At 42.7% G+C, this 23,039-nt stretch overlaps 1 protein-coding gene across 1 annotated transcript; it reads left to right on the forward strand.

Moving 5' to 3' along the window:
- The first annotated feature begins 448 nt into the window (after window positions 1-448).
- ACOT12 (acyl-CoA thioesterase 12) lies at window positions 449-23,020 on the forward strand. Its single transcript, XM_064735611.1, has 16 exons — window positions 449-598; window positions 1,628-2,027; window positions 2,364-2,433; window positions 5,404-5,464; window positions 6,139-6,240; window positions 8,172-8,304; window positions 10,114-10,264; window positions 13,328-13,447; window positions 14,028-14,184; window positions 15,558-15,613; window positions 15,973-16,033; window positions 17,288-17,377; window positions 19,154-19,287; window positions 20,517-20,645; window positions 22,006-22,132; window positions 22,881-23,020. The coding sequence occupies exons 2-16, from the start codon at window positions 1,712-1,714 to the stop codon at window positions 22,989-22,991; spliced, it is 1,818 nt and encodes a 605-aa protein (XP_064591681.1). The 5' UTR covers window positions 449-598; window positions 1,628-1,711; the 3' UTR covers window positions 22,992-23,020.
- The last annotated feature ends 19 nt before the right edge of the window (window positions 23,021-23,039 follow it).

Genomic DNA, 23,039 nt, shown 5'->3' on the forward strand with positions numbered 1-23,039 from the left:
AAGCAGCTGACACTGACCCGACAGAATCCTGTATTTGAATGGAATTTATGCATCATATATGAGGTGTATGAATGTGCAACGGGCTGTTGTTCTTAAGGATTAATCCTCTGTTAACGTGGGGCCTTTTTTGGGCTCGTGCTGCCCAGAAAAAGTACCTGGACGCCCGTAACTCTTTGCTTTTATTGTCTCATATTGTCTTAATTCAATTTGTCCAAATTGTTGTTATTACTCTAATTGTGTTACTATTCTTTTTAACTATTTTATTACTATTAAACTTCTAAAAATTTTAAAAACAAGTCACTGCCGTTAACTCTGTCGGGCCGAGAGAAAACGTTCTAGATAAGAAATAACAAACAATAGCGAGGAGTGAAAATTCTTTTGTTTCTGTTTTGGCGGGCAGCCTGTCTGAAGGGCATCCTGCCAGGCCTCTGCAACCAAAGGGGGGGCCCCCACAACCCTTTAAGACCCCCGAGCTGTGCCCAGGAGAGCACTGGTACCTTCCTTCCGTGGGCAGGCTGCCAGCACACTCTGCGAGAGGACCAGGGATTGCGAAGATTATTCCGCAACTTCTGCTCTAAAAAAAAAAAGATTCCTACAGGTAGCAGTGGGAATTTTGGGGGAATTTCGGGTTATTTGGGAGATTTTGGGGGTCCTGGGGTTCATTCAAGGGGGGGGTTTGAGACTTTTAGGGAAGATTTTGAGGGGGTCTCAGGGATGTGGGGGGGTCCCAAGAGCTCCCTGGGGTCGTTTTGGGGGGATTTGGAGAATTTTGGGGGGGTCTCAGGGAGGTCCTGTGGATTTTTGGGGCGTCCTGGTAGGATTTGGTGGGGGGGGGGGGGGTGTTGGGAAATTTTGGGGTATCCTGGGGGCATCCTGGGGAATTTTTGGGGGGTCCTGCAGGGATTTGAGGGGATTTTGAGTGGTCTCAAAGAGATCTAGAGGTGATTTTGGGGCGTTTTGAGGGGTCCTGGGGGGTTTTGGAAGGATTTTTGGGGGGATTGGGGAATTTTGGGTGGATTTAGGAGGATTTTAAGGGAATTTTGGGGGCTCCCAAAGGAGTTTGGGGGGTCCTAAGGGGGTCCTGGGGTAAATTAGGGGAGTCCTGGGGATATTTGGGAGATTTTGGGGGGTCCCAGGAAGATTTTGGGGATTTTTTTATGATACCATGAGGGTCCTGGGGGGATTTGAGGCAATTCTGGGGGTCCTGAAGAAATTTGGGGGATTTTGAATGATTTAGGAGAAATGTTGGGGTTTTTAGGGGCATTGGGGGGTTTAGGGGGGGCTTTGGTGGATGTGGGGGCAATTTTGGGGGGTCCGAGGGAAGACTGGAGAATCCCAAGGGGTCCTTGGAGGATTCTGGGGGGGGGGGATTTGAGGGCGATTTTGGGGGATTTGGGAATTTTGAGGGGTGATATTGATATTTCAGATGGTTTGGGCCCATTTTCAGTGATTTAAGAGTGATTTTTTTGTGTGATTTTCAGTTGATTTAAGGCTATTTTAGGTGAATTTGGGTATTTTGGGGGTTTTAGGTGATTCTAGGGTGATTTTGGGCAATTTTGGCGTCATTTTGGGGGAAACTGGGGTGATTTATTTAGGACACCCCCTTACTCTCATCCCTCCGCCCCAGACACCTTCCTCCCCTCAGCGCCCAGGCCGCGGCAGCAAGGGCCGATCCCCCGCTCTTTCCGGAGAATCGCGGCAGTCTGTCTCCATGCTGCGACAGCGGAGGTTTTCAGCTGGCCGGGGTTTCCGAGCCGTCTCCTCCTCCCCGCTGCGGAGACCGGCTTCCCTGCCCCTTTCCCGCCGCGGCGCCCGCGGCTTCGAGCGCGGCCATTCCCTCCCTCAGCGCCGCGGCGGCCGCGGCGTGAGGCGCGGGAGCTCCCTGCCTCGCCTGAGGGGCCGCGAGCGGAGCTCCGGCTGGCCGGTGCTCGTGTCCCGGACCGTGCTGCCGGCCCACGCCGGGCTCCGCGGCGGCCTGGACACGGGGACGCTGCTGCGGTGGATGGAAGTCGCCGCCTGTCTCGCAGGTGCGTCTGGGAGTGGGAGGGTTGATGTTTGGAAAAAGACCTTCGGTGAAAGTTTTCTAACTAAGTTAGTCACTCTCATGTAGTCTCATCTCCTGATGTTGCCCATCAACGCAAACGCCCTTTACAACAGAATCATGACAAAAAAATGTAAACTTTAATCGTTTTTTAAGCTTCTGTTTTTTCCTAAGGGTCTCATTGCAGAGTTGCATTTGGGAGCTCTCAGGAAGAAGAGGGACCTGCTGTGTGCACTCCCTGCCTGTCAGGCACCAGCCCCTGCGTGAGCGGCTGCCTGCAGCTGCAGAGTGGTAACTGAGTGTCCCTGTGTCTCTTTTGAAGCCGAGAAACATGCTGGGATGCCCTGCAGGATACAGTCCATGGATGAAATTGTGTTCGGAGACACTGCCAGGTACAAACCAGCTGACAGCACTCAGATGTTTCCCTTCTGCAGGCTCTCACTTGGCAGAGATAAACTGAGGCGTTGTAAAATGGGAGAGAGCAGACCCATGGGCTCACCACAGCCACAGGGCTGGGTCTCAAACCTGCTCTTTTCTACTTGTGATAGCCTGACCCATGCAGAGAGCAGATCCATCTCACAGGGCAGAAATAAACTCTTGTTAACTTCACTTGGCAGTTGGCATGCCTGGTGAGAAACTGATGGCCCAGTGGTCTCTGGCTCTGGGGAATGGCTGCAGGCCACTGCTTATCTCTGTTAAATAAGCAATACTACCTATAAAACTTACTGTTATCAGTGTTTTTATTGCTGCAAGGTCTCTTTTGGTTCACTTCTTAACATCTTTCTCTTTCAGATATTTTATAAAAACGATAAATGTTTTACATTCACTGAGCACTGACTTAACTGAGTCTACAAATAACACAGGACTGAACTTGTTTTACCATTTCTCATGGTTTTGAGTGGGATAAAAGACACTGTAAGAGGAAATAGGCCCTTTATTCCTAACCCATACCTTTACAGAAACCTAAAGCCATTACTTTTTGGGTTTAGTGTGGTTTCACACAGGACAATCTAGGAATTAAGGAGAGCTTAGATGGGATAGACTTGGAGGGGACAGTGCACATGCAGTTTTTGTGGCTGTGAAAACAGCAACACTGGCTGGTGGCAGTTAAAAACTGTTCATAAGTGTAAAATAAGCATCCACTCAGACTTGGGACTGTTAGGGCAGTGCCCTTTAGAGTAAGAACTAAGGCCAGTGACAAAGAAGAGAACGTGATCATACCAAATCTGGAACTCAAAAGAGAATTTCTTGGTCTGTTTCACAATATTGAAGTGTTTGTATTGTCTTGATTTGCTCTGTGTTTTTAATTTTGTCCTCAGGAGAAAATCCTGTTTGTGAAAACTAATCAAAGTTAGGGTAATGTTTCCCTTTCAGGTGTAATAGTTCAAAGTTAGTAGTTTCAGAGCACTTTCCTGTCTTGTTCCATGACAGCAGAACAGAGCTTCTGGAATATGATGAAAATACTTTTCCTTCCAAATTTGTTTCTGAATATTTCTATTTCTTCTCTCACTTGTAATACCAATGTTCCATTTGTAATAAGAATTTCAGGTACCAATCTTGTAACTCTGAAAGAAATTATTTAAGAAATTATTTTTCTCTGCCAGGTCATCCCTAACATCCTTCATGTAGTTTACTGTGCAATTTCCTAAATTTTGCCACATCTAGTTCGTTATACAAACATCTTGCATAAATAAAACAGCTCTTGCTTCTCTCTCTGGTAAATTAATAAAATAGTTTAGGTAAGTGGCTTACTGGAAAGTTTATTTACCTAAGCCAGGTGACTAAATCTTCTGCAGGGATTAAGTCTTCTGTGTTTATTATGTAAAGAGAAATTGCCACACATCTGTATAGTTCAAAACTTAGCTTTATACCATGATAACCTCTCCATTCTCTTGTAATACACAGCAGTTCAGTGTATTACTGAACTGCTGATTTTAAATTGATGCATTCTGATTTTAAATTGCATTTACTTAAGCATTGTTAGTCTTCTGTCTGTGAATGATAGTCACTTGATTCTGGTAAATTTCTGATAGTTTTGAGTGGAAGTGTGGTGTTGTGTGACTTCTGCCCCTGCAAATCTGTAGCTTTGGCCACCCTCCTGTCTGGGAGGGAGCTGGTGGCTCCCTTAGCTGTGCAGTTGGGAACAATTGCCTTAACAGTTCTGCTTTTTCTTTGCAATAAGTAATGCAAAAACTGCTTCTGGGCGTCTCCTGCAGAAGCTAATGAGGGCTGTGCACCTGCAGCTGGCCTTGGTTCTTTGCACTGACCATTTCCCCTGCCCCGTGCACCCAAAGGATTCCACCTGGGGTGTTCTTGGGTGAGAACAAGAAAAAGAAAATCACTGTCTAGTTTGTTGTTCCTGTCGGGTCCTCTGGAAGAGCAGGTTTCCTGTTTCCCATTTCCCATCCTACTTCTGCAGTGGAATAAGCAATTTAAGTAAGCCTTTACCTTTAAATGTCCCAGCTTGATTCATTTAAATTAGTAAGCAACGATTACTACTACTACTATTATTATTATGATTATTATTATTATTACTAATTTGGAAACAAGGTTTGCTCCTCTTTGCAACATGGAGCAGGGTGCTTTAGGAATTCCAGAAGGAAAGAAAATACCTCCTCATTTAAATTTGTTTCGATGACATAATAAGGAGAATTTAAAAGGTAACAAATAATAAAATAAATAATATAATAAAAAATTAAAATATGGTAAAATAATATATAATATAATGAAATTGCATTAGATAATTGTCTAGTACTCCAGAATCTCAAGAATTTTCACTAGATAATAAAGTAAAAATTCTCTTTAGTTGTTTTGTGTAGGTAAATGGGGAAGAGTGGTTTTCAGAGGGAGGAGGTTAGCACAGAAGGGACAAGCAGTCCTGTTCTTGGCCAAGACTTGGAACATGAATTCTTTCCCCATCCAAGAGCACTTTTTCCCTGGAGTTATCTACTCATGTGCACACCCCTGTGTGCCAGAGGTGCTTGTGGAGTGTATCTGAGTGCTCCTGCAGCTGTATCTACTCTGCAATTTCTGCAGGATGTGCTTGTGAGCAAAAGCCAGAACTCCTGGGTGTACCTGAGCACACCTGCTGCCATTCAGACACCGGCAGAGAGAAGCAGCCTTGCCATTAAGGTTGTGCAGTGGCTCTAATTTTATTGACCAAGTCTGACTGCTGAATAACAGCGTTGAATTGAACAGTGAAAAATTCACTTTTTTTTTCAGTGAATTCTCAGTGCAGCGTGGAAGACACAGACTGATTAATGAGATGTTCTTCACCACTCTTAGGAGAACACAGAGAGGCAAACTCAAGCCCTTATAAAGCTGCATGTTTGCCTGCTATAAGGTCTTACTCTTCTTAACAGGGTTGGAGAAATTCTTTCCATCAGAGCAAGGGTGGACATACAAGTCGAATTCTCCATGGAGGTAAGAGATGAGCACTCTCTTTTCTGAAGATATTGAAGGATTAGAGCAGAGGTGGGAGCAGCAAAGGAGCACAGCGTGGCTCCAGGTTTATTTGCTCCAGATATCTGCAGGTATCTGAACTTTGGGGGTGTTTTTTGTGCATTGTGCCTGTGTCCAAATCCCATTATTATTAATGGGAGTGATGCATCTCACAGGCAATGTATTCCAAAAGTTTCTAAAAATTGGAAAAAATCAGAATTTTGGTGTGTGTCAGGCCTGTGCCACAGGATCGAATCCAGTGTTTCACATGCAAGTGTTTCATTTTGCTTTGCACCCCTAAACACACTTTTTTTGCACGTACAGACCTTAGAAACTCATTCAGATGGGGGCTCTGAGTGCCACAGAAGAAAATGGAACATCATATCCATAAAACTACATTTAAGTGTCTTTCCTGGTTTTGTAATTTTACCCTACAAGTGATGCTAAACAAACATAACAGTTGTGGTACTAAAAAACCTTTCAGAGTTGACTGAACATTGTGATCCCCAGATATGTATTAGTGATTAGAGCAGGGTTTTTACCTTTATGCTTTAGGTGTAAGGACTGATAAAAACTGCACTGTATTGTCTCAAATCAGTTGACTATGATGTAAATACTTCTTTTGTCTCCTTCTTCCACCACCTTCTTCCTCACAGGTTGGCATAGAGGTGGTAGTAGAGGATGTTTTGACTAATGCTGAAAAGATTGTGAGTGTGGCCTATGCAACATATGGGACTGAACCACTTGGTGGTGCACAGGTATTTTTCCTGCTTTCTTCTAAGCTTGGAGTGACTGAGTTTCTGTGAAATAACCCACCTTATGTGGTCGTGTAACCCAGCAGAAGCACTGTTTATTCTGATCAGTGATAGGAAAAAAGCATTAAGTTCAGACTTTTTGAGATGGAGTCTGGGGGTTTATTTCTAATTTGTTTCTCTGAAACGGTTAGGTTGTTGTTGCTGCTGTCATTACTATTATTATTATTATTATTGTTATTGTTTCCATTTCTATTTCCATCTCCTTTTGCACATTTGTTCATTATAGAAGTGAGGTCTTTGAGGGCTGCAGTATTGCCAGAGGCAAGCCATGAAAGGGAGATCCTGGTGAGTCTCTCTCCTTGTCAGAAGTTGATTGCAGAGTGGGCTCTTTTATCTTCTACTTCCCCTCTTGGGGAGGTTGTTCAGACAGAAGACATTATTTTTAAGCTCACTTCCAATCTAAGTTGGTTCTTTGCCATTTATGTGGATTGGTTTTCACACCAGGGCTGTTTCTTCTCCCCAGTGTTTGGAAATCAGTCCTGGTACCATTGGCCTTCACATCACTGTGCCAGACAGGCACAATCTTTTTAGAATTTTCTTGTAGGGAAGGCCAGACACTCCTCAGACTCTCCTAAAAAAAACTCCCTTTGCATTTAACAGTCTGCTTTCTTGAATGTGGCATCATGGATCTGACTTTCCTGTCTGACTGCATGTGTTAGGACAGCACATCTGGCTGTTAAACGTCCACTGGAGATTGGCAGAGTCATCCCATGAGCAATTCCTACATCCAGTCACTACTGCTCTCTCTTCTGTGAGGATGTGCCACAGTTTGGAAAAGAAACAGACTGGAGCAGTTTTGCTAAAACTAAATCTCAGCTCTTGTCTCTGAAAGGCTAATGGCTAGATTTCTGATAGCACTAAAATATTATTAAGTAAGAATTGTTTGTTCCTACTTTGATATCATACTCATAACATAAACCTGTTCACTTTTTGCCCAGATTTCTGGGGACATTAATTCAGGATTAAATTGGTGATGATTAACTAAGATTAGGCTTAAGACAGAAATGTCCCAAAGGGAGTTTGACAGTCCAGTTCAAATTCCATGACAAACTAAAATCTCAGAGACATTGAAGAATATTTTTTTCAAATCCACTTTTCTAAACAACTGTTTCTAAGGTTGAACAGAGAGAATGTCAATATAACCACCATCTTAATATTTTAACTGGGCCACATGGGAAAATCTAGGAAGCTCTTGAAAAGGACTGGAAAGGAGGCAACGAATCTGGAAGAGGGTTAGAGGGAAGAGTTGAAGGCTGAGAAACATTAGTGGCTGCACTGCAAGACACAAAGTGTTGAATTTGTCTGTGGTGCACTGCTCTCTGCATTATTTTAATGCTTCTGAGGCCTTCTAGACAAATCTCACAAGTGATTGTTCAGTGTCACCTGTGGTGTAATTATCCACATGGAGTAATTTTCTTTAAATTACTACATTTGCTTTGGATGCAGTTTGTCATTGAGCTGAAATACACAGGAATTTGCACTGACACCACTGACCAGTGTAACTGTATTTATTTTCTGGTTCAAAAATTCTATCCTCAAACCTTCATATTAAGTTCATCTTTTCCTGTCTTTTTTAATTCTTTTTTTTTTTCCTTAAATGAGAACTGTCTTCAACACTGTGTGCTGTCATGGATGTTTGTATTTAGAAGCTAAAAGCACTTTGTCATTGAGTTTTCATGAATGATTCTGAAAGGATAATGCAGAATCTCTTGAACTTTATACCCCACGTTAGTTGTATGATTAAACTTGTCATCTTGGACAGCTGATAGGAAAAAGTTGTAGAAAACGCTGATGCCATTTAAAGTTCAAAGTGCGCTTTGTTACGATTGTGACATTCAGAATTGTTGTATTTTTTTTCCTCTCCATTTGCACAGATTGAGTTAAAGCCCATAGAGCTTCAGTCTGAAGAAGACTACCTGGAGTACTTCCTGTCTCTGGACAGGAGCATAATCCGTACGGGCTATTTCGAGGCCTTTCAGCAGGTGATGCAGGAGAGCAGTGACGAAGGTGATTTTTGTGCTCAGCACAGAAGGTGGAACAAACAGTTATGAGCAGCTGGAAGGAAGGAAAAAAGCAGGCAAAACATCTCCTTGGGCTTGTGGTGTCAGGTGGAAAAGTCTGTGCCAGATTTGTACAGCACAGAGGTGCCAGAGGTGTGTGAGGCAGTTGTTGTAGCAGAGTGGTGTTTCTTTGTCTCTCAGAAATTCCAGGTGTAAAAACACAGGGTTGAAGGCCAGGTGTGCATTACATAGATGTGAAATGCAGATCTTCATGTGGTTCTGTGTGTGAGGTTTCACAGGCTGACAGCAGTAAATAAACTTCTGTGACACTAGTTGTGATGTAGACAGAAGCATGACATTCATTCAGGCTTATGGCCATGTCTTTGCCAGAAAGGAAAGTAAGAACTATGTTTATGCCCTGAGATGATTCCCAACAAGCAGAAGTTTCATTATGTGGAGGTCAAAACAGGTAAAAAAGTTAGAAGAACTGAACAAAGAAACAGGTTCCTTGTTATTTATGGTAGTAATTTCTGTTCTTAGAGAAAGTTGTGCTTGTAAGTTGTTGTGTTCCCTCGCAAAAGAAATTACTCAGAGCAGTTAGGAAAATATGATGGTATTTGGAAAATCTGAGCTGTAGCTCCATGTATAAGTAACAGGCATTATGTGGTTTTACTGAGGAGAGATTAAACCTGCTATAAACAAAGATCTAACCTTAACAATTTAGTAAGACTTCGTAGAACTGAAGAGTCATGTTTGGTACAAGAAAACAAGCTATTTGTCTTCATGGTAACTGTCTCACAGGGTTACAGTTTAATAACCTGAGTGACAAATCAGAGCTTGATGGGTTTTGTCTCCACTGCCTTTCCTGGAAATTTCTTTGAAGGATATTATTGTAGCACTAATTCACGTCCTTAGGGAGACAGAACAAGCAGAGTGGGAGAAGAGAGGAGAGAACATTGTGTGTAAAGGCTGCTAGGGAGCAGCATATGTACAAATCATACCCTGAAAGTGAGGTTTGTTTGACGAGTGGATCTTCGGGAACACCTTGAGTAGGTCCAAAGTACAAGTTAGTCGTATGTTTCCACACACTTATGTAATGACAAAGTTAGCTAATTATGCCACAAGTCAAAAGTACAATTCAGGTCAAGCAGCTCCTAGCGCAGATGGGCACTTTTAAAATTACTTGATGTTAATCTCATGCCTAAATCTTTTCCTGTGAAACATCACCAAAAAGAATTGAGATTAGCGTGAGGATGTGAGGCCAAACACTTGAAAGTGACATCAGAAGTGCTCAGGTAATACAAGGTGGTTCAGATCCTCATTTCAGCCATTTCACGCAGGTGTTGTCTCAGGCAATTAAAAATTTGTAACAAGGTGAAATAATCAAGTCCTGCTCTAATCTTCATCCAACACACCTGTACAGGTGCCCATCACACACAGTGCAGAGTCTTTGACAGACATTTGAGTTGGTGCTGAACTGCTCTGACAGCCCCTGAAAGCCAGCACACGCTGGGGCTTCAGCTGCTGCTCCCCTGCAGGACCTGCCCCTGAAAAAAGGGACACAGAACTGCCCCTGACAAAAATGACACAGAACTGCCCCTGATACAGGGATGTGGGCATGCACTGAGGGCTGGCAGTAGCAGCTCCTGGGAGAACAGAGAAAACGTTCAGCTTCTTACTGCTTCCCTTGCAAACCACAAGGCTCTTGTGTGCCTTTGTGTTTGTCTTCTTTTTGCTGAGTCCGAACAAGCTGCTCTCTTCACCGGCTGTGCTTTCTTCTGAAAGCATTCACTGATGCATTGCTGCTCTGTTTCAGATCCTTCTAAAGCTGAACAGAGCATTTCAACCGAGCACACCCATGTCCAGAGCACGGAGGCTGTCCTGCATTCGCACACAGGCCATCAAGGGAACACCTGTGCTGGACAGATCATGGACTGGGTACAGATGGTGGCAAGCATCTCAGCAAGGTACTTTCCTACAGCATTGTCTCTGCATGTGGTTCTAAGTGGATGTGCTGTTAAAGGTTTCACAGGGATTTATTTTATGAAGAACACAGACCCAGGCCTCTGTGACTTGTCTTCCTCCTCACATTACAGGAGGCCTTTGAACTATTTAAGTGGTCCATCTCCCACAGCATGCCATGCCACTGAGACTCGGGCATTATTCTGTTACACATACAGAGCCTAAGGCAAAAGAGGCTGTGTTACCTTCCTGGGAATCTTTGCAGAAAGCTAACATTGGATACAGAAACAGAAACCTGCTCTCCTTGTGCTTGGTGCAGTGCTGTCGAAGGGAGGGAGCGACCACCTTTGTTGATTTTTCGCATCTGACTCCGTTTATTCATCAATCAGTCACTTTTTATAACCGTGTTAATGAAGTTCATGCATATTGCAAAATCTGAGCTCCTGACAGGATGTAGAGAAAACTTCAGCTCCTCCTTTTGTTTACAATACCTGAAGTTAGTTTACTGAAACCAAGATCAGTGTTCCCACCATGATATGAAAGGTTCTCAAAACCTTCATCTCTATTCCCAGAGTGGTCTGATCCCAGTAGCAGCTAAGGACAGAACAGTCTGAGAATCTTGTTTTTTATATAAAAGGTGGCTGAGGACCTAATTATTTACAGGATCAAGCCTGGGAAAGGCTGCTTTTACAGCAGGCTCCTATCTTTCTTTAAGGCATGCTTGAACCAGGCTCTCCACACAGTACTTTAGAAACAAAGGGAGTTGTTTAACCAGGGTCAAACCAATGCTCACCCGGTATCAAGTGGCATCCAAAAATGAACAGCCTGCTAGAACTTAGTCTGCAGATGATGCCAGAAGAAAAATAAGTCAGAGGAAAAGGATCCACATAAACAGGCTCTGTTTGGTTGGTGTGTGCACAGAATGGGTGCATAACCCTCAGCAAGTCACTTGACCTTTCAGTCCCTCTGAGTTGCACATCCTACGGCTTGCAACAATTTTAGCAGTTTAAAGAGCTCGGGCATCTTCAGGTAAAGAGAACAAAATATGTGTTGTGACACTGCCTGCCAGTGTGACCCAGGCACATAATCACTTAATTCCTCTTCCCTGGAGCCAAAGCCTTGTTTGTCTCCCTTCCTGTTCCTGGACACTGCACAAAGCTTCTTTGTAAGCAGCCCCCAAGTTTCAGTCTGAATTCTCCTTGCATACCCAGTGACCTAATTCACTGCAGGGACGTTGGATGTGTTTTCCCTTTTTATCTTTAATAATTAAATGACTTCTCCATTCATTATTCATATGGTTTTGATTTGTAGCCAGTGGTTGTACTGATAACAGCAGATTTCCTGTAGTGGTTGGATAAACAACTTGTTTTAGTAACAACAGAGTGCACTGACCGTACCCCCATGTGCAATTCCAGTGGCTTGAAGGGACTGCTGCAGATTTTTGCTGTAATATGACTCAGAATATTTACCTGTTTTCATCTGATAAGTTTTACCTTGTGGGAGTCACATTTAGATTTAAAAAAAGGAAGGGACACATCAGCAAATGGAGTACTGGACGAATTTTCTTTGAACTAATTAATGTCCAACATGATTACTCATGTTGAGAGTTTCAGGAATAATAGCTGGTGTCAGAGGCTGGTTGAAAGCAGCAGAGATGATGTAGTTTTTGCTTGAGAAGTAACTGCTCTCACTATGAACCTTTTGTGAGGCCACTCAGACCCTACCTCTGAAGGCGCCAGGTAAGAGTTTCTACGGCCACAAACTGTGATGGAGGAACAGGAGAGGAGGGATAAGCCTGAAAAAATAAATTTCTAACAGCATTTTAAAGGTTACTCACTCTCCTTCTCACTTCCCCACCACCTTTTTTTGGTCAATACATAAAATTGTGCAGATAGCAATAAAACTATTTCAATATTAGTAATATTAGCTTGAACTTGATGGACACTTTCTTATTCCTTACATTTTCAATAAAAGCATTCAGGGTGTACTTTTCCAGGAAAGAAATTAATATTTAAGCCTGATTTCTGGCTTGTTCCTCTCCTCATCATTATTGTGTTTGCATCTTTAGAGTGAACATGGTAAATAAAATCAACGCTTAGCATTTTAAATCAGAGGAGCAAATTATTTTAATTTAATTACAAAGTAATTCCAATGTATTAGACTATATAAGAGATGTACCAGTCAGTTAATTAGCTGCAGATAATTGTGTGCATTTAAAAATACCGGTACATTAGTTTTCAAAGTGCAGGTGAGTTAAAAGCCAGAAGTGCTACAAAACTGTATTTTGAAATTTAGGAAACCTCACCATGGAACAGTCTATCCTAGATGTGCACGTGGGCTCCTTACTGAGAGCATTGTGTTGCTAAAAATAAATGTCATATATTGTAAATTATCCCCTCTTCCTGTGATGCACAGACCTCCCAGTAGAAAGTGAGGGGCTTTGAATACATGCAGAACTGATGAAGAAACCTGATTTTTGCCTGCTCCAGAGAGCTTGGAAACAATATTCTTTTCACTCAGACTGCATCTGGTAGCCATGTGAGGGTTTTTTAATTCTCTTTTCATATCATACTAGCAGAAAGCATGTAAAACCAAGCAAAAAGTACAAATATTAAGACTAGGTAACTTGACATGGCATTGCTTGGGCACTGAAAGTGCTCAGCCTTTCTGTTCAGGTTTTCTTTAATTGTTTAAAGGCCTTGAGGTCTGGCATTTTTACACTGCTCAGGAGCCTGCTCCCCCTGCAGTCCTACAGAAAGTGATGAAACTGTGAGGTAAGTGGTTACTCTGTAGGTAAGGGATTCATGGTCTGGCTTTGAGAGAGGGCAGTCTCAAGCAGTGAGAATTAATTGGTGTTTCTAAAACGTGCTGGAAATGTAACAGCATGACATAAGTGGTATCATGATGGTTGAAGCTCGAGTTAGATGCTCTTGGAGCTGACCATGGAGTAGATCAGTGTAATTTAGTGACCTTCCAGGTCCTGCAAGCCCCGTTTCTGTGGTCAGTGACGCTGGCTGTGATTTTAGCACAGCTGTGTTTCGGTCTGTCTCTCTGTGTTTCTGTTTCAGCCGCCTCTGTCGGTCACGTCCGATCCTAAAGGAAATTAACAGGTTCGCATTCTGGCACCCGTCCATTGAGTACGACCACCTGGTCTTCAAGGCCAGTGTCAACAACACTTTCCACAGCAGGTAAGGCTCCTCATCTCTGCCTGGGCATCTCCAGCACTGTGTGTTTCACGTTTCATCAGTAGGATTTTCATGAGTCAATTAATTGTTTTTCAGGTGGGACTTGGAAGCATGTATCTGTAACTTCCTATACGTGCCCTTTTTTTTGGTTTCACTTTTATCAGTGGAAGTTTTTTTTAAAAAAATTATTCTCTGACTTTCAGTTTAAAGATCATTTGTCATCAAATCCCACTCCTGCAAGTTCAGACAATAAATATTCCTCTGAAAACCAGGGATTTTCAAGGGCTGAGTTGCTCCCAGAGATCTGATTCTTCAGAAGATTCCAGCTTCTTGCTGGGATCTTCCCATGTTGGCATTTATTGACAGACTGCATTCTATGTATTGCTTATTTTTGGTAACGCTATTTAGCTACTGCCATAGTTTATTTTATTTCAAAGGTGTGCCTGTCCAGATTGAGTAATTGATTTGCTGTGCTACAGGAGGCATTTGAGTCAGGCTTCCTGCAGGTCCTCTCCAGAATGTCTCAGGGCTGGCTCTGCCCCGCTGGCAGCAGCTCAGTGATTTATTTAAACTGTCCTTGCAGTGTGGAGGTTGGTGTCCGTGTGGAGGCTTTCAGCTGCGGGGAGTGGATCCTGGACTGCCCGCACCCGCGGCACGTCTGCAGCGCATTCCTCATTTTCTCTGCTTTGGATGACAAAGGGGAGCCACTCACCTTCCCCAGGGTCAGGCCCACTACTCAGGTGAGCTCTCAGCAGTGGGGTGGGCAGCACAGCCTTGCTGGGGAAGCAAGGATCAACCAGGGCACTGCAGTGCATCTTCTTGCAGGAGAGAAAAGCTCCAGATGAAGTGCTTGCCCTCGGGTGAGAGCTTTGTTATTGTTAGCTTCAGTCTTCCAAAAGTGAGAGGCTCCGTGGAGAATCCTCATGACTAGAGGCTCTGTGGTTGATGGAGAGAACCACGGAGAAGAAGGATCTGATGTGTTTGGAGATTTTTCCGCTTGTCTGTGTCTTGTGCAAGTTCCACTGACTGTAGATGAAATTTATAAGTATTCAGGGAATAGTTATTTTTATAAACCCTTAACAAGGTGAGAATAATAAACAATAATAAATAATAAATTATTTTAATAATTTATTATTTTTATAATAATAAAATAAATTATTATTTTAATAAATATTATTGTATATATAAATATATAAATAATTATATATTTAATATAATAAAATAATTTATTATTTTAATATTAATAAATTATTAATATTAAAATTTAATAATAAATAAATAATAAATTCACTCTATTTCTCACCTTGTATGAAATAACACCCTTATTTCATACAAGGTGAGAAATAGAGTGAATAAAGAAGTCTGTGGGAATCAAATCCCATGACGTGGGTGGGCTTTTCAGTCGCTTTGACGTGGAGATCTCAGTTCCTGTTTTCCTGAAAGTGGTTCATGAAGCACTTGAAGCAGTTTGACTGCTATTGTTGAATTATTTGCTGTGTTAACACCTGTCACTAATCTTCCTGCTCCAGTTACAAGAATTTTTGAGAGCCAGTGTAGGCAGAAATGAAATTATTTTTTAACATCAGAGACCTTATTTTTTATAGGATGGGAAGTAGACAACTGAATCAAGGTGTCTTATGTACTCACTGGGGCAGTAAATTTACTACTGCCCACTGCAGGCAGTCCCAAGAGGAGAAACTGACTCTGAAAAATACAATTTCCCTTTGTGCTTTGAACACCAGATGATGATAAATTAGGTTAATAGTTTAGATTATTAGGTTAATGGCACGTTTAGAAAGAGCAGAATGTGTGTGGTGCACTGCCCAGCTGCAAAACTGCTTTAGGACCAAAGAGCACCTGGAGGATGCTGCAATAATACAACTCTTCTATCACATTGGTGTTTTTCAAATTTCAGAGAATATTGCTTAGGCAAAAAGTAAACCACTAGTTTTTGGGTTAGCCCGTAGAAAGGCCATTGCACAATTACTCTTTATTTGCTTGTATTTTTGCTCTGGCATTTGCCCATCTGGAATAAATGATTTTTAGTTGTCTTTTTTCAGGCTTTGCTCTAAAATAATGAGATTTGTTGCTCTCTGGTTCACTTTTCCTGCAGGATGATTTAAGAAGATTTTATGGAGCAATTGCTAGGAAGAGAGTTCTTTTCAACAGGTATAGCTGGGTCACTGGCATGTTTTGATTTTGAAAACTTAATTTCATAATCCTCTAAATAAAGTAATTGAACTCCCCTTAACATATATATGACTGTTATATGGCATACATTTGCAAATAATTTTGTTTCAGTGGCACTGAAATTGTTAGAAATTCTTGTCTCAAAACTGGTTTGCTCTGGAGGTTATTGTGTGTCACTGCCTTTCTTGGAAAGAAAAAGGAGTTATTGCGAACCAAAACTCGATAAAGTACCTGTATTTAGAAGACACTTAAACCTATAGAAAGTGATTTTTCCTAGCATACACAGACTTGTAAAGAACCAGTTTATGCTACTGTGTCTCTTTTTAATTATGTTTCAGCAAATGCGTCCTCTCCGCCAAGGCAGACAAGCCCTCTGACGCCTGGGATTCAGACAACCAGGTAATCTGTAGGTGCATAAAAAGCTGTATTTGTGCACCTTTTGGGGGGTCTGAAGCAACTGTTGAGGCTGTGGCAGTACTGAAGTTTTGTGGTAGTCGTGAGGAATGGATGGATGTGTAACACAGTGAAATGTCCCTTTTGAAAAGAGGGAGTCGATGGTTCACTACTGATCTAACAGTGAGTTCAATGATATAAAACAGTCTTTAAAACATATACATGCAAGTGGTCCCTTAAGGTCTCCTGCAGATTTATCCCTCAGTATCCCCAGCTGTTATAAAAGCTGAATTCTCCTGTAGAGGAAGTAGTTTGGGGTATTGGTTTTTGTCTTTATCCAGCCACAGAATGTCCGAAAAATTGCAGTGAGGAAATCATTTAGTAAGTGCTAAAAGTGAGGGGAGAGATAGCACCAGAGAGATGAACATTGGAATAGCATAAATGGAAAGATAGGGGAAATAATTTTCATTCCCAGATTCCCTGCATCAAGTGTCTCTGGTTTGGACACGATGGGCCACTGACTGTGTCCGTGTCCTGTAGTGAATGATGAATTTAGGTGGAGTTATAAATAAATTAAAGGTTGTTTCAGTGTCCAGCTTTTGTAGCTAAAGCAGCTTTTATCCCTTTTTTTTTTTTTCTGCAGAGCAACAAATGTAACTGTGCACACAGTGATAAAAATCGCTTGGTTAAGATTTATTTCCTGTGAAATCAAAACCCTGTCATAAACACTCTGAGGCTGTATTCTCTTTATGGAGTGGTTAAATGAGAACTCCATCCACTGTAGCCAAGCACAAAGAATGGCTATATTTGCATCTTCTTTTGTTTGTGAGCCTGCTGTGAAAAACAATTGCCGAGATGGACCCAGCTTGGTAGCAAAGAAGAGGTTAATTTTCGGGTAGATTCTAATTGCTTAAGAGGAAGATGGACAAAACCATTAATTCAGTGCTCTGAGAGGTTATCTGTATTGTCTCCCTGGTGCTCGAAGTTGTTCTCCACAGCTTTATAACTGGAGAAGCTGAAAATAGTGTTTTGTTGTCCTTTAATTAAGATTATTGTGCCAACAGCCATGTGAGTGCATCAGGAAGCCCCTGGAAGTGTTTTAATTCAGAAACTACTGAAGTGTGTTATCACTTACAAGGAGAATAAACATTTGTTTGCAGATGAAGCATAATGACGGGGGAAAAGAGCACCTCATTTCTGCAGTGTTCAGTGAAATGTACCCTTACCCCTCCGTTTACAGACACGTGTCTTGTGTTTCAGGCGTACCTGAGCTACAAAAACATTGCTGCGCTGACGTACATGGTGGATAAAACAAGGTGGAAAATAGCCTCGGACAAGACTCAGGATAACGTAAGTGCCGAAAAGAAATTACAGAAACCTGAAAGCAAACCACCTCCCCGTTTGTGAAGGGGTGTTATAAACCCAGAATCAGTGAGGACACCTGTGTAAATGTAAACCAGTTCTAGCAGAGGAAGATGCTGCTAGGAAAAGCAGGAGAAGGGCAAGGGAAAGCAGGGTGTTAACCCTGTTGCGGTGCATGTTTTCCAGAAAATGGAGAGGCCTCTGGCATCTGCCAAGGCTGAGTTTCTGAAATGTGGTTAGTGACTGGCAGTTTACTTCCAGATCATGTCAATCCAGAGGTGTTTTGGGACAATAAATGACTTTTTCAGTATTTTAGTCTGACCTCCTGTGCATTGCAGGCTGTGGAACATTGCTTAGTGACTCTTGCATGTAGACAATAATATACTTAAGTAAGGGCAGATACAAATCATACGGAATTCCAGTGATGGCAAAGCTGCCAGTGCCGTGTGTAGGTTGTTCCAGTGGTTAAATATTTCAGTAAACACTGCTGTGCCAAATAAGCAGCAAGCAACTCTGTATTTGTATTTAGAGCTGGGACAAGCAGAGACAACAACTGGGGTTGTTCCTCCTGGGAAAAGGAGGCTTTGGGGAGACCTTGAAGCACCTCCCAGTACCTAAAGGGGGAGGTACAAGAAGTCTGGAGAGGGACTGACTGCACAAGGGGGAATGATCCTGAAGTGCAGGTTTGTTCCCTTTTCCCTGCAACTGGAATGACCCCAAGCTGACTTGACAGTCTTTGAAGGTAAAAAATGGCATTCTTGATGTCTTTGACACAAAACCTCAAGGCTTGTAAGGCTGCAGAGATAATCCAGCCTTGCCAATGTTCACTTAGCAGAGAAGTGTTTTGGCAGCTGCACCTCCTGCTTTTTTTTTGTGATTTCTCAAGTCTAGAAGACTCCTAGAACTACATGATTTCTGTTCTGTGCCATAAAGAAATAATGATGCAGACCTCCTGTAGATGGTTTTTAAAGCTCTTAAGCATTTAATTTTACACCAAACTTTACTTCAGAAAGGTGCTTGCTGGATTAGGTTGGGGTTTATTTCCTCTTCCAAGATTGGACAATCCAGAGAAACACAAAATCTGTGTTGTTGCGGAAATGCAGAAGAAATAAAACATTGCTCATTTTTGATGCAGAAAACTAAAACAACAAAACCTCAAAAGTGATGATGAGCCTTATGAATTTTGCATCACTTGGAAATGCAAATCTGTTAGACTTCTCAAGATTTGAGAGGCAATAAAGCACATGAATTTGGGAATAAAATCCTCTAATTCTAAACATTCTGTTGTACCCATCCTCTTCCATTTTATGGGGTTTGTGGGAGGTGTGCAACCCTTCCTGTGTGTGCATTGTGATGTACAGGTTATCCCCTTTGAATTCTCTGTTTTGGGGTTTAGGCCTATGAATAGAAATAGACCCAAAATAATCAAGGCAAGGTAGTACAGGTGGGGAACGAGAGATGCAAAACTGTGATTTTAAGTAGTTATTCAAAGCATCATTAGTTCTGGGTGCTCTGCTTCACAGAAGAGAGCAAAGGAGAAGAAGAAGGATATTTTGGAAAGGGAAGTGCAGGGTTGCTCTAGGGGCAAGAGGGCTAAGCCAAGCTGTGGCTGATTTGCCAGGACAAAGGCGTGTGGCATTTCCCAGGAACTCCTGAGAAAATCCGCCTGAAGTCCTAACTATGTAACACTTACGTGTCTAAACATCTACAGTAATAATTCTTTGTTAATAATACATGCTGCCTTTTTTTTTTTTTTTCCCCCAGATCAAAGTCTTTACCCACGAGGATGGTGCTACACTGTCAGTTAAGGTGGAGATGGCCGTGAAGGTCCCATTCCACGCCGCCGCCTTCCTACTGTCTGATTTCAAGCTCCGCCCGCGCTGGGACAAGCATTACTCGTGAGACCCCATCTATTTTGTTATATTCTGTTATATTATTTCTAGAGTCCTCTGCCTTATGAGCACTTCTTCTCAGCAGTGTCATTGCTGCTTCACAGTCAGGGCTCCTCCAAGGCTCTCCCTGACCAGAAAGCCCACTCCCTTTTTATCCCAGTTGCCTTCAGGAGCCACAGCTGTGAAGTCCTTAATTGGGCAGCATTTAGAACAACTAGGATTGGGGCACAGCCACTTACACAATACATAGATTTTACAGGGACTCCTCCTACACCTGTCCTTGCCCTTGTCTGGGGCTCTGAGCCCCCCTGAACTCTCCTTTTTTGTCACAGACACTTCCTGTGAGACCCTGCCCCGTTAGGAACAAAGTGTTGTAAGAGTTTGACATCACACATTGATTAGTCAAAATATGGGTTTGGGGTTTTTTTTAGTGTAGAAGTAAAACTTGGTTTGTGCTTAGTCTGGTTCCAAAATACCAAAAGAGTGCACTGTGTTTTTCACAAGAATTGAATGCTCTGTATCATTCAAAAGAAGGGATAAGACAGAGGTCATCTTTTCTTAAATAAGCACAGCTCCAGTCCTAGGCAGGCGTGTGTTAAAAGTTTTTGTACAAAAACCCAAAACTAGTAAAAAAAAAAGTTTGAAGTAAGAACTGAGGTGGATATATTGTGCGTGCTAGCTTTAAAAATTAGGGAAAAGCTGGACTCCTTCATGTTTGTGCTGTTGGAGACACTGGTGCTCAATTTCACAAAGTGAGAAATCAAGAAATGGCGTCCTTCAAAATGCATATTTTCAAAAAATAACATGTTTGAAAGTTTGTATGATTTGAAACAAGTTTTGGAATGGCTCTAAAAGGTGTTTGGGGTTTTTTATTTACCTTTTATGGTGTAGAATAGTGATTAGAGACAGTTGAATTGAAATAGTACTGATTTGATACGGTGAAGCATTTTCAGTTAGTTATTCCATCCTGAAAGATTTTTACCTGAGGGTGGAACTTCAGGGATATTTGAAAATCTCCAAACTCTACTGAATCTGCAGCTTGTAACAAACAAAACCTAAAGAAATCCTGCTGATGAGGTGTTGCAGAAAACCTGAATGTTTCACTCTCTCTGCCTTGCTGCTGGAACATGGAAACGAAAGGTGCAGTGTCAGGATGAGCCCGTTTGCACTGAGTTTGTTGGAGGAGCTGCAGTTGCACACACAGGGCCTGAGGTGTGTGCTGAATGTCTTCACAGGTCCTGTGAGGTCCTGGAGGATGTGAATAAGAGGGAAAAGATTTACCATGTAATTTCTGGCCCCACAGCAGGCTGCCAGCCGATGGACTTTGTGATTCTGGTATCACAAAGGCAGCCCTGCCAGCCACAGTGAGTATGGCTCTGATTTTAACTCTGAGCACTTTGGGGACACGGTCTGGGGTGCTGTCACCTTGATCTGTCACTGGGTGACAAAAGGGCATTTTATTTTCTAAGGAGTGAGATTCCTTGGTTGATGCCTGCGTTCGTACAGCCAGATTTGCTTTGCAATGTTAAGGTGCAATGAAATAAATACAGATCATCACAAATTTTTAGCATAGTCCAGTATTGATTCCCTGACAGTGACTCTTTGGGAGTGGTCTACCAGGAGGGCAAATAGGCCAGAATTTCAAAAGGGCAAATGGAGAAAAAAAATCATGTCCCAGAGAGCATGTCAGTATGCTGAAGCACCTAGCTGGGAGTTTATTTGTTCTTTGTTTGTACTCCCATTCCACGTAATTACAGAGTTTTTATTTAGTCAAGGAACTTCTTGAAACCTCACACATTTATTGTGTCTGTAAATTCTGCTAAGTCCCCTGCTCAGTTTAACATACCCTGCTTTTCAAAGTTTTATTATTTTTATTAGATCTCCTTTTGTTCTTCCATAGTGAAACATGGGCAAATGGAACGTTTTGGTCTGTCTTACCTTTCTCTATCCTGTTTCTTTTTCACATTCAGTGATTTCTTCCAGTTAGCCCTAAGAGGCAGCACAAGCATTGTGCTTGCCCTCCCCCTCCATGAGGGGATTGAATGAGTTTGGATACCTTTACTGTGGCCACACTGTGAAGCCTCTGGGTAAGGGTTGTTCCCTGATGCAGTGAACATGAGGAGAGCAGGGTGAATTGAAAAGAAAAGGTGGGGAATTGTTCTGTGGCTGCCACAGAGCTCTCCTGCACTGGGCTCTGTGTGAAGCCTCACTGAGGCTCAGCAGGGGCCCAGCTTGGAACCAGGATCGTGCAAAACACCCGAGCTCCTCTGCCCTCCTGTGAAAAAGAGGTGTTGTTGTCGCTCCCATGAACGTTTTCAACAAGAGGAAGGGTGTGATGTGTGGTGGTGTGAGGTCCCCAGGACGAGGTGAGAGATGAGAACTGACTCCATGTTCTCAGAAGGCTGATTTATTGTTTTATGATATTATATTAAAGGAAATGCTATACTAAAACTATACTAAAAAAAAGAGAAAGGATGCATCAGAAGGCTAGACAAGAATGATAATGGAAGCTTGTGATTGACTCAGAGAGTCTGACACAGCTGATGGTGACTGGTCATTAATTAAAACCAATTCACATGTTTGGATAAACAATCTCCAGCTACATTCCAGAGGAGCAAAACATGGAGAAACTGAGGCTTCTCATCTTCCCAGGAGAAGAAATCCTGGTGAAGGGATTTTTCAGAAAATACCACGGTGACAGTGATGCTTGTCCCCGCCCTGCAGGATGCCCTACACTGTGGCAGTGAGGTCTGTGGCACACAAGGCAATGCCCCCGCTCCCAGAGTACTCCAGGCACCAAGTCCTATGTTCTGGATTCCAGATCCACAGCACCAGCAGCAACTCCTGCACTGTGAGTAACCCTGCAGGGCCCAGCTGTGCCCCCTGCCCTGGGGCTGTCACCCCGCCTGAGCTGAGACTGCAGAGGGAGCAGCCAAATTCCTCCAAAAAAGGAGTTCAGTCTGGGGGTGTGGGGTCTGTCTTGCCCAGCTTTGGCCAATCTGACTGTTAGAAATGAGCCCTGAACCCCTACCCCTCCACACTTGTAAAACACTCCCCTAGAGGATGTGCATTGCACTGGTCTCTGGCGGTGTGTCTGTCTTTCCACTGACTACAGAGGCCAAGGAATTGTTCAAATTAAATTCATCGCTTGAACTTTCATATGCCAGGAATCACACAATCTGATTTCCCATCTCTGGACCCATGGCCAATCTTCTTTGCCATGGGAAGGCTAAAACTTTTCCATTTAAGAAAACACATTTCTGAAAACTTCCAGCAGCGCTCGGTGGCTGCAGTTCCTTTTCTGGGGCAGCAGGTTTGCTCACAAAGCACACATATTTGATATGTTATACACTAGTGTTTCTTGCTGCACTGCTCTGTACATTTACCTGCAGATGCTGGAGGGTCTGGGAGCAGGGAGGACACCCAGATCACTGGGGTGCTTTTTGAAAATTATTGCCTTCAGTTTCACAAGCACTGTGGGCTTCTATTCACATCCGTAAAAGCTGTGGTACTATACTAAGCTATCCAGGCTCTGCAAAAAAAATGGCTAGCTTGCATTCCATAGGCTTTTTTTGTTTAATTTACTTTTGTACACACAGGTCTATTACTTGCTTCGGTTACCAACAGGAACTGCAGATAAGGCAGTCGAAGACACTGCGTTGGCCTGTATCAGGTTCTTAGAAAGCGAGTACATGGAGAGATGGGTCTGAGGAGTTGTGAAGGGACTTTCAAGCAATTGGGGATTGGATTGAAATTCC

Source organism: Zonotrichia leucophrys, chromosome Z (assembly GCF_028769735.1).
Source record: "Zonotrichia leucophrys gambelii isolate GWCS_2022_RI chromosome Z, RI_Zleu_2.0, whole genome shotgun sequence".
Taxonomy (NCBI): Eukaryota; Metazoa; Chordata; class Aves; order Passeriformes; family Passerellidae; genus Zonotrichia; species Zonotrichia leucophrys.